Genomic DNA, 17,402 nt, shown 5'->3' with positions numbered 1-17,402 from the left:
CTTCACTTAACATTGTCAATAGGTTCTATGCCTTTAAGTGAAACAAAATTACATGTAAGAACCAATTTTACCACAGGCTAACTGAAAGAAGCATGAGTTAAGCCCCCATGGCATCTCATCAGCTCTAAGAAAACAGTGTTGAATGAAACAACCTAATTCGAGGACCTGCTCTATTAGTTACTTGGTATCTCTGAGCTTCAGTTTCTCTAGCTATAAAATGGGAATAATGCTTATTTGGGAAGAGTAGTATTTTGTTTGTTTTGAGAATTAATATTAATGTATATTAAGCATCTAACACAGTATCTCCAGAAGGTATCTACAATGTACTCATAGGTGTGTGCATGTGTTACACTAGCACCATTACCACTACTACTACCTACCTACCTACTACCACTACCACCAGTATTACTAGTACCAGCACCACCACTATCTAGCTACACCTACTACTGCCACTACTGCTGATAGGAATACTGGTATGCCACCACTACTGCTACCAATGCCACCGATGTCACTGCTGCTGTTCCTACTGTTACTACCATGGCCACCATGACTACCACTGCCATGACTACCATCCCTACCGCCCACCTACTGCCAGTACTATCATTCCTACTACTACTGCTCTCCTACTGCAGTATGCAGTACACTCAGTTTGAGCATAACTTTGGCTTGTATACTATGGAAATAATTTTTTTGGTATAGAGTTTTCTTGAATAAAGATAACTGCTTCCTGAATAAAGATTTGCATAAGATAATACACACTGTCTGTCTGTAGGTTTATTATAGGAACAGTAAGTTTTTTTCTACCGTGTATCGCCACATTGCCCAACAGGAGACTTGTATGTGGAGACTACTTCATGGTTTATTGAGTTGGTTTGGACAGCACAGACTTAAGTGTGGTCTCTGGTGTGATTCTGAGAGCTCCGATTTTGAAACTCACACCTGTTTATATTGTGTTTCTTTAGATCATTTCCGCTGCTGAAACGTTAACATTGCATCCATCTAGTAAAATTGCTAAAGAAAACCTAGATGTGTTTTGTGAAGCCTGGGAGTCCCAAATCAGTGACATGTCCACCCTGCTGAGAGAAATCAACGACGTGTTTGAAGGAAGACGAGGTGAGGAAATGTCCACGTGCTGGAACATACTGTTATTTTAATGTAACTATTAGGTTTTTCATTTCAAACTTTAGATGCAAAGCAGATTATTTTGTCATGACCCAGCTGAGTCATTTTTATAGTAAAATATCTCCTCCCCAAATTATGACAATAATATTTGTCCTTTAGTATCTAAACAGTAAAGTTCATTGTACAACAGCATAGTAGATTTCTTTGAATTAATATTAGCATTCTGGTTTTCCTATTGAAATTAAATAAGCTTACATTTCTTCTAAATTGTTTTTTAATTTTAGTACAAATTTCTTCTGCAACACAGTAATTATCTGGTTTAATTCTACTAATTTTATAATGAAATGAATGTAGTTATTTGATTTTTGAATTGCTTTCCTTCCACTTGGATGGAACCTTTTTCCTTGATGACTACATTGTCTTGGAATATTTCCTATGGTGGGTAAGTTTATTATTTCTACAACATGTAGAATAGCACCATACGATTTACAGGAAGGCATCATTTTAACTTTTTATTTTAGTATCAACTGAGAATTTTGTTTATTTCCCATTGTACTGTGTGTCCTGTTTATATTTGTTTTTATATATTTTTCCCCTTCAAATGGCTTCTGTTAATGTCAAGCATGCTTAGTTTTTAAAATAAAATGACATTTAAAGTCACAACATCAAATCACATATTTTTTTCCTGAATATGAACATTTAAACATTTTCTGTTTTTTAAAATATTCATTTAGAACAGTTACTGACATGCTTTAAAATCAAGGAATGGTAGACTTTGTAGATATAACATAACTTGTAAAGTATAATCAATTTTACCATCCTTCTGCATTTAAAGATTTCCGTGATAGCTAATCTGAATGGTGTATCATTTTGGTGCTTTGATAAAGCATTTATAGTTACATGGGCTTTTATGTGAGGAAAGTTTCATATATTAAAAGGTAAAGCGATGTAACTGACCCACATTTACAGAAGAATGATCCCTTAGCCTCAGGCCTTGTTTAGGAAGAGCAGTGTCCCACCTCCCTGTCCCCCCCGCCTCCCGCCTCCCGCCCCTGCGTTTCCTAGCACTAGTGTCCACGTAGCTAGACCGGAGGTGAAACAGGGAAAATCGTATGACTTATTTTTGGATTACATGGTCACTGTGGTTTCTTTTCCTTTCAAGCTGGATATCACAGAAATGACCTCTTCTTTAAGTTGGCATAACCTGTCCTAAGGATTACCTTAACTTCCTTAGGGATGAACAGAAATTCTTCTTTAGGAGGGAAAAACTCAGCTGCATTCATCAGTGGGACGCCCACTGTTTAACCGGCAAAGGCATCAGCAGACACCATTTTGTGGGGTTAGTTGAGGTAGAGTTGGCTGATTTCTTGTGCTGCCTTTCCTTACCCTTGCTGTTTATCATGAAACTATCAAGAATAGCTTTTGCCATGAAGTCCAACTCTGAGTTAGCCATTATTTATTTTTTTTTAAAGATTGTATTTATTTGCTTTTTAGAGATGGGGAAGGGAGGGAGAAAGAAAGGGAGAGAAAGATTAATGTGCAAGTGATACATCGATTGGTTGTCTCTTACTTGCCCCGGACTGGGGAACCTGGCCCACAACCCAGTCATGTGCCCTACACTGGAAATCGAACCTGTGACCTGTTGGTTCGCAGGCTGGCACTCAGTCCACTGAGCTGCACCAGCCAGGGCTGAGTTAGCCATTAGTGAGTCCAGTGTCAGGTCACAGTGTCACTCTTCCTGTTCTGTATGGTTATAGCCAACCCGCCTATGACCTTGCCCTCGCCCTCTGCTTGCCATACAAAGGACAAAAGTCGTGACTCTCCGCTACTGTTTTAACTCATGTTATAACTGTTATTGAAAAGCCTTTGCTGCATCCCAGCCACCTGAGTTCTGCTCTGCATATCTTGGCTCTTGTAACTGGGAAAATTCTCAGATAGGTTTTTAAGTATCATTTAACCAAACAATTAAGTGGCAGACAGCATGCTAAACAATGAGAAAGAGCCATTAGGGTTCTCATGCTTGAAGCCACTCTGAGAGTGGGGTCATTCATTGTCTTCTTCACTGGGGACACTCAAATTTTACAATAGAGCTTCCTGGGATTGTTGTAAGAACTCAAAAATCAGTGTTTGTCTTCCAGCCTTTTTGTCTTTTTGCCTAAACCTCCAAGGAGGCCACAGTCTTTGTATTAGAAGGGACAAGGTAAAAAAGGCTTCACTTTCCCTTAGTGATAAGTAGGTATCGGCACTTAGAGCTTGAGATTATCTTGGACAAATGACTGTGAGAAGGAAGCCTCCTCCCATAGTTTGCAGACTCTCTCCCTCCATTAAGGAAACTGAATTTCCTCCTTTCTGTTGGACCCATCTTTGAGTTCACATGGCTAAGCTCAGGTTTTAAGGATGTGTGTGGTAGTCCTGTTTCACTTGGCAGGTTGGATGCACGGGGAGTACGGGAAGAGGCACGTGCTTGTGCATAAATACAAGCTTATTTGGGGGACACGTACGTCTGGAACAAGGGAGTAATCCATACGAGAGATGATGGGGTGATGATAGTAGAAAAGGAAATGAGAGGACTGGTAGGAGAAGAATTTTACAAATAATACTGGTAGGATTTGGTGATGAACTGAAGGTAGAAGTAAGAGTTTGAGCTCGACAGCCGGGTTTGGATTAGGCTGTTTCAACAGACTCCTTCAGCACCACTCCTGAGGTCTGCCAGTAATCCGCCTGTCCTTCAGTGGGTAGGGATTCATTTCACGTGGGTCTGGGAACATGGACTTTTTTCTGATTGATCATGTCATGTAGAGCCCCTCCAGAACCCTGAAAAGCTACTTGAACTTCTCATGGGGAGTAATGTAGCGCATCTTCGGTGAGACAATGAGGCGTCTGTGTCCTCTAGGGACTTGCTCTATTTGTGCAGATGCGGAAAGCTCTGGTATTGAAAACGAGAACAGCACTTCTTAATAAGGTTTTCATAAAAAATAATTTTGGTGCTTTCACAGGATGAGAGGGGCTTTGGAACTTCATTGTGAACTTAATTTATCTCGAGATAGAAACTCGGAAGTAAAGATGGCCCAATCAGGGGTTTGATTTAAGGAGTATTAAACAAGGGATTTAGTGCTTTGAAAATAATTCTGTAAATCTAATGTCTGTACCAAGTATATTTTCCTCCAATATTTGTTTTTCCAATTACTTCTAATGTTTATAACATGTTTTCATCAGAGACAGAAATTGTTTATACTGCCTCTTTAATTTGGTGTAATAGCTAAATATAATTGAGCCAATATATAGTCTTTCTCGGCTTTGAATCAGTGGCAATAATTAGCTTGTATGGAAAAAACAACTATAACATTACAAAATGATTCAGACTCATCTTTTCGGTATTTTATCAACTTGGTTATGTTAGCATTGGGGAAAAGAGGGACAACTTTGCCTGCAGAGCATTTGGAGAAAACTCTCTGAAGAATGAGCAGGTTTGCAATGATCTTCAAATTTGTGAAGCACCCTGAGTCTAACTCAGGGGTGTCAAACGCATGTTCATCGGGGGCCACATCAGCCTCATGGTTGCCTTCAAAGGGCCAAATGTAGAGCTCCTTGCCCCTAGTAAAGGAGGAGTTACATTTATATTGTCCTAAAACTACATTCGGCCCTTTGAAGGCAACCGCAAGGCTGATGTGGCCCCCGGTGAAAATGAGTCTGACGCCCCTGGTCTGACTGCGAGCTGGGAGTAGGGAGCACAGCTAGCAGCTGTGAGGGCGGCAGGGACCGGGGCTGCCAGGTGACCGAGCACTGGTGACGGTGGCAGGCCTGTGTGCACAAAGGCTCTCTCCCTGCTGCGTTCATCCCTACCTTCTGGTTTCTTCAATTCTGTTGTGCCTTGGAGAAATAAGAAATACTGAAATAGCTGGCTTTTTTTTTTCCTTTTGGAGAGGAAATGTGAACATTTCAGGGTCGTGGGCACTATGGGAGGTCACAAAGGTAAATAACACAGGATTGCTCACCTAAGCTGATCGTATTCAAGGAATGATTATGCCTTCTTCTCTAGCCTGTTAAGACCACTTTTTAAGGGTGATTACAGACAGGATTCACACTTTGAGTTAAGATAGATGTGAATTTTGAGGTTCTGAGTGACTTGAAGACAGTTTTTTGTTAATCTTCTCACATCTAATTCAGGTGCTTTTTACATTGGGGCTAGGAGACAAGGCATGGAAATGGGGTTCAGAGACAAGGCATAGAAATGGGGTTCAGAGACAAGGCATAGAAATGGGGTTCAGAGACAAGGCATGGAAATGGGGTTCAGAGACAAGGCATAGAAATGGGGTTCGGAGACAAGGCATGGGAATGGGGTTAGGAGACAAGGCATGGGAATGGGGTTCGGAGACAAGGCATGGAAATTACTTCCTCTTTAAAGCTGTGTTTTTCTCTCACCAGCCTGATACCAGAAAACCATTAGTAAAATTCCCTTACAATTCTGACATTACAACAAATGATTTGAATCATAGAGCTATTCCCCAGGACCATTCAGGTGACCCTTAACAGCAGTTCATCTTCTAGATCAGCTCTATTCAATGGAAACAACAGTGCAAGCCACATATAATTTAAAATTTCTAGGAGGCACAAGAAAAATTTTAAAAAGAAACAGGTGGCAATCATTTTAATATTTTCATTTATCCTGACATATCCAAAATATTCAGTTTATAATCAATACTTAAAAATTACTGAGATCTTTTATATTTGTCCTTTATATGAAGTCTTTAAAATCTAGTATGTATGTCACACTTACAGACACACATCTCAATTCTGATTGGCTGTGTTTCAGTCAATCAATAGTCACGTGTGGCTAGTGGATTTCACATTCCACAGCACAGTTCTAGATGAAATTTTGAATATGTTATGAACAGGTTTGTCTTGTTCATGTAATAGTCCTTCTATAAGGAAGGGCATGCTTTAGTGTTTTTACATATTATTGGTTTTGATTAGGTAGAACTCTATGAAATTGCTGTTTTTGTATTTCAAAGTAGGTGAATATCAGTACTTATATATGGTTCCACCTAACATATTATAGCTGAACACACTTTCCTTGAAATCAATATGCAATTACTCTTCAAATCTTTTCTTGAATTTTTACCCCAGATATAACAAACTAGCTTTAAAAAAAAATCTGTCATTCACTGTAACCTGACCTTATTATACATGACCCGGAGGCAGGAAAAATGAAAGGGCAGGGATGCAGTGGGCATTCCACATCTCCTCCTTCCCCTTCCCTTAGCAGCTGTGCTTCCTGCCACGTGTTCATTCCCAGCCGAGAGCCTGTTATTTGCTCTCTTTCATCTTCCTCTCTGCACACTCGAGTTGTCCTCTTCCCTGACTGGGAGAACATGCGGGTAGCTGTAAATGATCTGGTCTGGTACTTGCAGAAGAGGAAGCAAGCGCCAAATAACTGGTACTGATAGGAGAAGAGTCAGGTTTCTCTAGAGGAAGGCTGCTGTGAAAGCACCCGCGGTGAATGGCAGTGGTTGGATATGTGAGTACATGTCAGTGAGCTCTTCTGCCTTCCCGCCGCTTCGTCAGAGGTGGTAGCGATCGGCCAGCGTAGGAACCTTAGAGATACAATTGCTGACAGTCTTGTGTTCACCTATCAAGTTGCAGTTTTATGTCTGAGTCATATGTAATTAATAAAGAATTATAAAAAGTATTACACCGACATTCCCGTTTATTTAAGAATATTGTAAAATTAAATGTGAGTCATGGAAAATTTGTTTTAAGTTGTATGTATTATTTGCAGGAGAGAAGTATGGCTACCTTTCACTTCCGAAGCTAACGGTAAGTGGAGCGGTTGTGTGCGTTTCAGAATGTTTCCATTCAGAATTCAATTATGCTCCGGCTGCCTGTTGCTGCCCACCCCCAATATCTGACGTTAAAGCAAATAGGGTGTTAAATGTTGATTGTGCACAGTTATTCTTTTTTACTGTATTTTTTCATTATCATGTAGCCCCCTTGTACCCCTCCCCCCACCCCCACCCCCAAATCACACTCTGTTGTCCATGTCCAGAGTCCATTTTCCTTTTTGTTTGATTCCTCCATCCCTCACCTCTCCCCATGCTGTTATTCTTTTTTTGTCCATTGTTCTTTTATTTGTTTTTCATTTACTTTTGTTGTTGACACTATTACAGATGTCCCCATTTCCCCCTGCCTCTGCCTGCCTCCACCCAGCCCCTGCCCACTGCCCTCTGGCCATCACCGCACTGTTGTCTGTTTCTATGGGTAAAGCATGTATGTTCTTTGGCTACTCCCTTCCCCCTCTTCCATCCAGTCCCCTCTCCCCTCTGACAGTTGTCATAGCAGCCATTCTGAGTGACAGTCTGGTTGTAGCTCATACTGTGATGATTTGTGTTGGGTTCGGAGGGTTGAGGGAATAGGTAACAGATTGTATGATTAATAAGAAGCCATAATCTGAAGTCAGAGGTCTTTTTGTTTATATCTTGGATCTAATTCACAAGGTCATGTCAGAATCATTTTCTGTAAGCTAGGGACTTTTTGAATGTTTTCTGCCTTGATGAAAATATGCCACACTATTTATACTGAGAGACTTGAAATGTGTGTATATGGCTTTATGTAACCGAGTTGATGTATCTGACTGCATTCTACAGGAGTGTCCACTAGATGGCAAGCTTGGTTACATTATTAGGTTGCTTTCTGTACCTTTTTAGTCAATTTTCCTTCTGTCTTCATAAAACACTTTAATAATAATTTGTTAAAGTAAAACTAAAAATAATGAATGTATAACTCAATTTAAAAGAATAACATGGAACATAAAATTCTAAGTAAATGAAAGCCTAAAAACCTGTAGGGTATTCTTAGCTTTCTTCAATGCTTTATTAATTGCTTTGTGGCCAAGACCGAGGAAGAAGATAAAGGTGATGTGACTTTACACGGAGGGGCCAAGAGCCCAGTGAGGGTCTCCATTCATGTTCTATGGAACACAAGAGGCAGTGTGTGTGTGTGTGTGTGTGTGTGTATGATTGACCATCTAGTTTCCCTTGCTCGTCTTTTGTCCTGTAATTTCTCCCATTTCTTCTATAGTAAATGGCATTAGAAACTTCCAAAAGGACTATGTCAAATGAGCAAATATAAACTATGGGGTAGGAAAAAGGGGAAATTGAGGATGTTCAGTTCTATAGTAAAACTGGTAACACAATAGCTGGTTAGAAGTAATAAGTCCTGGTAAGAATGAGGGCAACGAAAAATGGAGAGGTACATGTATACTTCAGAGGTAAGGGTGGAGATCTGTTTCTTGAGCTAAGTGGGCCCTTGAGTGTTTTGTTTTATTGTAATTTATACTTTGTATACGTGTATGACTGTGTGTGACTATGTACTCTGTGTGTGTGTTGTTTAAATAAATGTTTCCTTTTTTAAAAAAGAAAGGCCCCTGCACCTTCTGGCCCTTCATCTCCACTAGCCACAGCTGCTCTGGAACTCCTGCCCCGGCTGTGGGAGTTCCCAGCCGATCCCACAGTGAGAAGAATGCCCAAGCTGCTGCCATTTCAGAGAACCCTGAATCTCTGTTTCTCGAAGGACCATTGCTATTGGAGTGCTTTCTGCCGTCCTTGTAAATAGGCATCAGTGGCCAGCCTGCTAACCTGACTCGGGCACGGTGTTTTCTCCCTTCCTAGGGGAAATATACTCCGAGTTCCCCACAGCTTACATAGAAACAAATGTGCTGTTTCAAAGCTAGGGGCCTATCGAACATGTCGGTTCAGATATTGAACCTGAAATTCTAACTACTCGTATAATCTCCGACACAGCCTGGGCAGAGGATTGGGAATCAGGATGTCAGTGAAACAAGGGTGCTGAAATTTAGCTCTTGAAGGGCAACTTGGGTGAAGGAAGTTAATTCCAGTCATAATGTTAGGAACACACGGACATCTACAGATAGCGGCTAATTTTATAATATCATTTCATAGAATAATTCCACAGAGGGGCCAGGGAGGTTTAGGTGTATAGTAACTGGACTCTGGAAAAACGCCCACGTTTTTAAGTCCTCCTGGGACTCTGCCCTGCTTGCCCTCGCCCCAGATTTCTAACTAACTCGCTGTCGCAGGCCAAACTCACGTGCTACTGGAGTGCTTGCCATTGGTTCTTGTTTTCACTTAAACAACTTAATATACTTTAAGTAGGTACTGAAAATGTTTAGGTTAAAATTTTATTACAGGTGTTTTGTTATGCTCCCTGTTATTACTGTATGTCCTCACGATGAACTGTACTGCTTTTTAAGTTATCTTCCTCTTTTTACTGTCACAGAAGAATAACGCAAACCTGAAATCATTAAAGGCAGACAAGTTGGACTCTGAGGTAAGCCTTTTTTTCTTTGTATTCATCTTCTAATCTCTTTTTTTTATGTCGGTAATGACAAAATTGTTGTGATTAAAAAATTTTCTGCATTTTTTGTAGGAGAAGGCCAAGATCGCAAAGCTTGGCCTGAAGCTGGGTTTGCTCACCTCCGACGCCAACTGTGAGATCGAGAAGTGGGAGAATCAGGACAACGAGATTGTCCGGCACGGACGGAACATGTCCAGCATGGCCTATTCTCTGTATTTATTTACTAGGTAAATGTAATCATGTTTCGATCTTTTAAAATCAAGGTAATATCTAGTGGAGAGAAAAAGTGCCACGTTAAATCACTGATCGGTTAAAGTCTGTTTCACATACATGGTAGAAAGCCTGTGCATGTAGTTCTTATGTCAGTTTTGTGAAAGCAACAAGAAGACATTTAATTGAGATTTAGATTTAGAAAAGATCCTCTTCTAGGTTTGTATCTATTCTTTTCACACTTTTGAAATAATTTTGCATTCTGCTTTTTTTTCCATCCTATATTTCCCTGTCTCTCTCAGCCGGCAGGAGTAAGTTTAGGAAACATGCCTTTTAAACCTTTGTGCCTGTGGTTGATCAGACACAGATCAAAGAATAAGCCATTGGGCCTGCCATCTCAACAGAGTGCCAGATCTCCTGAATCACTATTGATTATGTAGCACAGGTCTTCCCTAACTTTACAGTGATCTGATCTGCCTACGTCTCACAGCTATTAAGAGGCAGAACTGGTTGCCACTGGATTTCAGTTCTCCTGATCCCTGCTTTGTCCTGATTCATGCATTCTGTTGCTCTTTCTGATAATTCACTCTTCACTTGTAGAGGTTTTAATTCTTCTTGGTGGTTTTCAATTGGATACTCCCCAACCTTCTGATGAGAGAGGAACTCAAATATTATTAGGGTTATTTTATAGACTCAGAATTGCAACTTAAAGGACATGTTGCATCAAAGACAACTGAATTCCTGACTTGCTGGAGTTGAGGCTGGAGTCAGAAATGGGAATGTCCTGACTTTCAGTTGGATCCTCTTTTCATTGTGTAACAAAGGCCTTTTGGTTAAGATGTATTATCAGATCTTAAATATTTAATTTATAGAGCGAAATGAAAAAGGTTGAAAAGGAAAAACATAAATATAACTTGTCAGTTTTAAATTTCTTTACATTGTAAAATCAAGATGTAAATGTGCACTTAAAATTTTAAAAAGTGCCTAGGAAATAATAAATATTAAAGTTGCTTTAAGAATAAAATCACAATATTATTAATCCATTCAATATTTTTTTAAATTTGTGATCCCTTAATATACAGAATACTCCAAAACTTTAATATTACGAAACCAATTCCCAGGCAATAACTTAGTCTTACTTCCTTAATAATGCATTTGTTCCAGGGGAGAAGGGCCACTGAAAACTTCCCAGGACTTAATTCATCAACTAGAGGTATGTTTTATTTCCATGTTATGCTGCTACTTCAATTCCAGGCTAAAAGTGGGTAATAACTAATTTCTAAATGATTTACTGTATCAGGTGTGAGTGCTTACCTGTGCACACACATGTGTACTACAGAGAGGGGTAGAAAAGTAGAGGAATCGCAGTAGCATCTTGTGGAGCTTTTTTGGTTATCCTACTGAAAAAAAAAACACTTTAAGTATCACAGGAATAAAGTAGAATAGGCTTTGAGAGTCAACAAATGAGATAATAAGTGTTAGGTTCTCCAAGTACCCAATGTCTTGTCCGCAGATGCTGGAAAAGCTTTTTGGCCGCTTCATTATTGAATTGGGTGAGTGATAGAGATTAAATGAGACAGCACATAGGAGAACATCTGTCAGGCTGGACACCGTTAGAGGGTACTCAGTACATGTTAGCTTCCTTATTTCTTCCACATTCCTGATGATTCGGGCACTCAGGGAGAGACAGATGTACCATCGCCCACCCATGTGCCCGTGTGTGTCTAATGAAACTCCACATATGCCCATTCTAATTCTCCTCTCTCGATTAGAGGCTTTAGATTGACAAGCAGATTGCAGGATTCCTTCATATTTTTCCTGACTCTCATGTTAGCCTACTTGCCTCTCCAGAACCAAGAGCTTTCTTGAATCTGAAACTTACAATTTTTGTCACTTCATCACCTTTTCTTTGGCATTCTGTGCTTCTACCTGAGCCTCTTTAGGAAGGGGATTTCAGCTGGAGAGGATGTTTGTCAGCAAAGTCAGAAGAATTATAGAAAAAATTTCTTTTGGGTTTTTCTCTTAAAACAGTTGGAAGACATTCTGGATTCATTCCATTCAGTTTGACTCATATCATTCCGAGTCACACCACACTGTAGGGGGTATTCTCTGCAGAAGGTCCACCACTCAGTTTCTGTGTGAACTTGTTCATTCAACTGACATCTGGTGAATTGTCTACAGACTCTGATGAACATAAACTGTTCATCAAATATCTACTGTACCGTGTGTCAGACCCTGGGCATAAGGACTCTGGGGACAAAAGTGAACGAAACAAAGCCCCTGCCCCATAGAACTTACATCCTAATGGGAGGAATAGACAATAAAAAGTACTTAATGCCCATAGGCAAGTACTTAGAGATAAAATCACATAGGGTAAGGAGAGAGAGGTGGTAGAGGGGCAGTCAGAAAAGACGTCTCTGAGGAGGTAACATTTGCATAGAGATATTGAGAGAGTGAGCTGGACGGATATCTTGAGGCCAACTATTTCAGACACACAGAACAAGTATAAAGGCCCTGAGGTGTGAGCTAGCACTGGGTATATGAAGAGTAGTAAGAAGGCAAGTGTAGATGCAATGCAGTGAGCCAGATGGAAAATGGTAACATAAGACATCTCTGTAGCCATGGGAAACACTCCCCCCTCCCAATATGATAGAAAACCCATTGAGGGTTTTGAGAAGCAGTAATGTGATCTTATGTTTTAAAAGTTTTTTGCCCTGATTGGTGTGGCTCAGTGGATTGAGCGCTGGCCTGTGAACTGAAAGGTCTCTGGTTTGATTCCCAGTCAGGGCACATGCCTGGGTTGCTGGCCAGATTCCCAGTTGGGTGCAACTGGCAACTGATCAATATATCTTTCACACATCGATGTTTCTCTACCTTTCTCCCTCCCTTCCCCCCCTCTAAAAAAAAGTAAATAAATAAAATCTTTTTTAAAAATTCTCTAAAAAACAGATTAAAAAATAAAAGGTTTTTACTTGACCAAAAGGGTAAATGGTAGTTCCATTTCCTGAGATAGGGGACACTGAGGGACAATACCACATCTAGAGGGTGGAAGTCAAGTACTGATGTTCTGAAGTAAAACATATGTATATGGGTAAGTGAGTCACTCTGTTTGGTAGGAAGCTAGGTGTAAAACTCATTGGTTTTCCTTTTAAAGGATAGGGAAGGATGCAAAGAATGATTTGACCTTGAAATCAGTTTTCCAATGACAGCAAAGTGTTAAGGCTGTTTGACAGATGTTTAAAGTTAGCCCTAAAATTATCACCTCCTTCTTTCTATTCTTCATCTAACTTATTACCAAAACTTGTTATTGTTCTTCACAAATCATTCTCAGATTTGCCCTGTTCACTTCATTCTCACTGCCGCTACCTAAAGCTAGGTCCTCATCCTTTTACAAACCCTGGTCTCTTTCACTGGTCCTGAATACTCTTTTCAGTCTAATTCATCTGTCACTGTTGTTTCCCATCATCCTGTTCTCCCTACTAAATTGTCAAATGCAAGGGGAATTGTCAAAAACCAATCTCAATTGCTCCACTCAAGTGGCTGCTTAGGGAATGTGTGTGGGTGACAAATTTTATCTTGCTCAGCTGGGATCAGGAATGTTCTGACTCTCTTGAGCTCACAGTCTAAGATTCAACATCCTTTAGTAATTGGAGCTGCTACAAGATGAGCTTCAGATCGCTCCGAAACCCAGACATAATTTGTAAGGCTCAGTATCATAGGTCTGTGGGATCCTTGAGTAACTGGTGGTGTCCAGGTGTAGAGGAGCCTCTTCAAGGACCAATTCTGCAGCAGGTCCTGGACACCTCCTTCTGAATACAGTTAAAATCTCGTGTTTTCCTGGGTACAACAGAAAATGAAGGTGTTTCCATGAGAGACCTTTTTATCTTCCGGTTTCTATGAGTATGTTTCCTACCAGCTATCCAGGAGACATGCATCTAAAGTAGTGATGTTTTTTCCTTTCACCAGGTTTTTGCTGAAGAGGGCTTGAAGGTTGCTTCGAGTGTTCAGGCTTTCTCAAAACAGGTAACACTGGTCTGCCTGCCTGCTGTTGGAGGAGGTGTCACGAATGTCCACTTTGGGTGTATATCGCTAAGATAAAAAGGTGTTTAATGTTGAAAAGAGAGAGTTTTGGTGGAGTTGTTATAACTTCCGAAATTACATTTCAGCTGAAAGATGATGACAAGCTTATACTTCTCCTGGAAATAAACAAGCTAATTCCGCTATGTCACCAGCTCCAGACAATAACTAAGACACCTTTGCAGAATCAAGTGTTTCTAAAGGTAAAAGTCAGGGCAGGTTAATTCAGGTAGGCACTTTGACAATTCTTCATCAGGTTAGCTTGCATCCCCTTTTTCTTCAAATAAAGGATTAATAACCACAGAAGAGCAATTTATTTCTGTTTTTCACACCATCACTGCAGTTATAAATGTCACTTACTGTCTACAGTCATAAATGACCCCAGGGAGCAGTAGGTTCACCAAACAAATGGGCTTTTTGACATAACTGATTCCATAGCATTAAGCAGCTTCCCTTAAATTCCATTGTCATCACATGTCTAAATATGACACAGATGACTTCAAATGTGGGCTCCACCCACAGGGAACTGGGGAGCAGAGAATGGCAAAGTTGGAGGGACACTACCACTATTTGGAGTGCTCTGAGAAGCCCCAAAACAGCCTGAGGTAGAACAGGGTGATTTTCCATCCGTTCTTGTTGGGGACTCATGAAGTAGGCCTGAGACCGGGGCAGCAGTCCCTCCCTGCATCTGTGTTCCGGGGCCTCGAGGCAACCAGTCAGCCCATGTGGACTAATCCATACACCTTTGAGATCCTTTAGAGTTCAATAATGAAGAAATTGTATCATTCTAAGATTAAATACTAACTAAGCACCTTTCGAAGTACCCCTCTGTAAAGGCATATGATTCCTTTGCTTTCGTCACTGCAGGCTGATAAATGCATTACAAAGACGAGATCCATGATGGCTATTCTGGTCCAGCTTCTGTCACTTTGCTTTAAACTGCTGAAGAAGGTGAGTGTTGGGGAGCTTTGTCCAGCAAAGACCTCCCCAAGGCCATCACAGATGAGAATAAGTCTACCAAGACATGATCTGCTTGGGGTGGAAAGGTGGCCGATCTCTTCAAAGGAGAAGGGCCAGGAGCCAGTTCCTCATTGGGCCTTTATTGGGTTCAGTTTGCACAGGAATACAGGTAAAGCTCATCAGTCATTGTCAGGCAGTAAGGATCAAACAATAGATAACATTCAAAGAACTAGGAGGGCTTATTCTGAGTCAGGGTCAGTTAGCTAAAGGGCAATAAAACTTTGGGAAACAAACTCATTTCATGCTTGGACCCTTATCAGAATATTGAGGGCATCCTGAGCAAAGCAGGTTTCACAGGGTTTTATGCATTCTTTCTCAGGACGGATCGCCCTGGGGAACTGCCTGTTCCTGCCCAGGGCTGCTCAGCTCTCCCACATTGTTTCAGGCTTAAGTCAGGCAGGGGAAGTAAGGCAGCCAAGAGATTAGGAGACTTCTTACACACAGAATGAGGACCCAGGCTATGTCAAAGCCAAGGAATGAGGGTCTATCACCCTCTTTTTCTGTAGCCCCCCAAGCCCTTCCCTGAGGGCCCCTTCGTGACCCTGCCTGTCTTAGGTCGTCCCTCCCTTGAGGAATCTTACCTGTCATTGGCTAACCAGTCATCTGCCCAGGGCCAAGCAGGGTGAAGTAAAATGAGACAGAGCTGTTGATCCTGCCAGGAAGATAAGCTTTGTCTCCTTAGTGATTTATAGGCCCAAAGTCTCTTACTCAGCCTTAGCCGTGGGGGTTACAGCTTCTGAAACCAGGCAGGGCGGTTCCCAACAGATGAGATAGTTTTTCTATCTTACACTCACATTTTAGAATCTAGTTTAAAAGACAATGCAAAAGAAAATACAGTAATTATTTAATTTTGCTTTTTTTATTTTGAGAATAAGGATGAAATTTTCTTAACTCTTTTCCAGCTTCAGATGGAAAACAACAGATGGGTCTCAGTTACAAGCAAGGACTCCGTGGATGGCAAAACTTGAGAACTTCTTGAGGTCATATCTCGAGAACACCATATGGCAAAGCTGACATTTTAAAAAGCAAACAATTCTTTATATTTTCTGAAATTCAATAATTTTATAAAGATGATGACACTGAATTCCTGCTTTATTTTCTGATCATGAAATTGTGGCTTTTTGACAACTAATAAATGCTATGGTAGTTGCTAGAATTGTAATTGCAGTGTGATTTTAAAACAACACATCACCACCAATATTGTTCTTTAAGAGTCAAGCCAAATATCCCAACTGTCTGAATGACAATTTAATCCAAAGAAGCTATTTTGAATGTGTGCTCCCTCCCCTCTGGCATATCTTACCTTCCCATTTTCTGTTTTTTATTTAAGCTTATCTTCTAGAACACTAATTGTCATTAGAAAATACAGTGGTCTGGTTGAGAGCAGTTTTCCTTAAACCTGTAGACCCTTCTTCAGTCCATCTGTCCACCAGGTGTGACCAGGCCTCCTGGCCACCCACCCGCCGTCACAGATCATCTGTGTTGGCCGCACACGTTTGTTCTCCAACACGCACCTCACACAGCACAGGCTCTCTGTTGTGAGGCACATCCCTCCCCCTCCCCAAAAGCAGGGTCATGGAGCTCGCTCCACAGAATCCTGGAGGAACTCGCTAGGAAGTGGCTCGTAGTTCTCATTCTAGCAGAGGTGGCCTGTCTGCCCTGAGTATTAGCCGGAATGCTAAACCTATCTTACTGGCTTAAAAAAAAAAAAAAAGTTTGTACTGTCCTCAGCAGGGGCTGATGGAATGGAAGACGAAGACAGAGAATGATGGAACTAAGAAGCAGTTTAAAATAAATTTTGAATAATCATACATTTTATATATGTGCCTTTGGAATGTCCATTGTAAAACAAATAAACATCTTTAGTCTTTTTAATTTCAGGGTTTGAAGCTTTTGTTGTTTGTTTTTGTGGGGTGGGGTTTTGATGGAAGGCTCTGGTTTATGGGTCCTGCCCTTGTGATAGAGTGTGGTTAACTGTTTTGGATCCATTAGTGCTTGCATCCCATTGCCTTGAAATCTACCAGGACAAGTCAGTTGCCAAATGACTGTACTTGTATGACTGTACTTGGACTTGCCAAATGTCTGGGTCAGCCATCACAATATTCACAAGATCCCAAAGAACCACACTACTACCATAGCTAGTCAATATTTAGGAAACTTGAACTGTATTGGCCACTGGGAGAAAGGGGACACACTCAGCTTGGTTAACCATCTTTATGAAATATGCCTTTATAAAAATCAAGTACGATTTGTTTTCCCCGAAACCAAAATATTCTTTTTTAAAAATATATTTTATTGATTATGCCATTACAATTGTCCTATTTCCCCCCTTTATTCCTCTCCACCCTGCACACACTCTCCCACCTGCATCCCCCCCCCAACCATAGTTCATGTCCATGGGTCATACATATAAGTTCTTTGGCTTCTACATTTGCTGTAATATTCTTAACCTCCCCCTGTCTATTTTGTACCTACCATTTATGCTCTTTATTCTCTGTACTTTTTCTCCTTCTCTCCCCCTCCCACTCCCCCACTTATAACCCTCCATGTGATCTCCATTTCTGTGATTCTGTTCCTGTTCTAGTTGTTTGCTTAGTTTT

General features: G+C 40.8%; 1 protein-coding gene across 1 annotated transcript in view; it reads left to right on the top strand.

Annotated features, from left to right (window-relative positions):
• Positions 1–16,501, top strand: part of CTNNAL1 (catenin alpha like 1) — a 52,631-nt gene extending 36,130 nt beyond the window's left edge. Inside the window, exons 11-19 of the mRNA XM_028523949.2 lie at positions 963–1,113; positions 6,902–6,939; positions 9,418–9,468; positions 9,568–9,722; positions 10,870–10,918; positions 13,672–13,728; positions 13,872–13,985; positions 14,650–14,733; positions 15,705–16,501. Coding sequence (XP_028379750.1) covers positions 963–1,113; positions 6,902–6,939; positions 9,418–9,468; positions 9,568–9,722; positions 10,870–10,918; positions 13,672–13,728; positions 13,872–13,985; positions 14,650–14,733; positions 15,705–15,770 — 765 coding nt within the window. The 3' untranslated portion in view covers positions 15,771–16,501. The remainder of the gene's footprint in view (positions 1–962; positions 1,114–6,901; positions 6,940–9,417; positions 9,469–9,567; positions 9,723–10,869; positions 10,919–13,671; positions 13,729–13,871; positions 13,986–14,649; positions 14,734–15,704) is intronic.
• The last annotated feature ends 901 nt before the right edge of the window (positions 16,502–17,402 follow it).

This window comes from Phyllostomus discolor, chromosome 3 (assembly GCF_004126475.2).
Source record: "Phyllostomus discolor isolate MPI-MPIP mPhyDis1 chromosome 3, mPhyDis1.pri.v3, whole genome shotgun sequence".
NCBI lineage: Eukaryota > Metazoa > Chordata > Mammalia > Chiroptera > Phyllostomidae > Phyllostomus > Phyllostomus discolor.
Note: the sequence above shows the minus strand (reverse complement) of the source record. Positions and strands in the feature narration are given on the sequence as shown.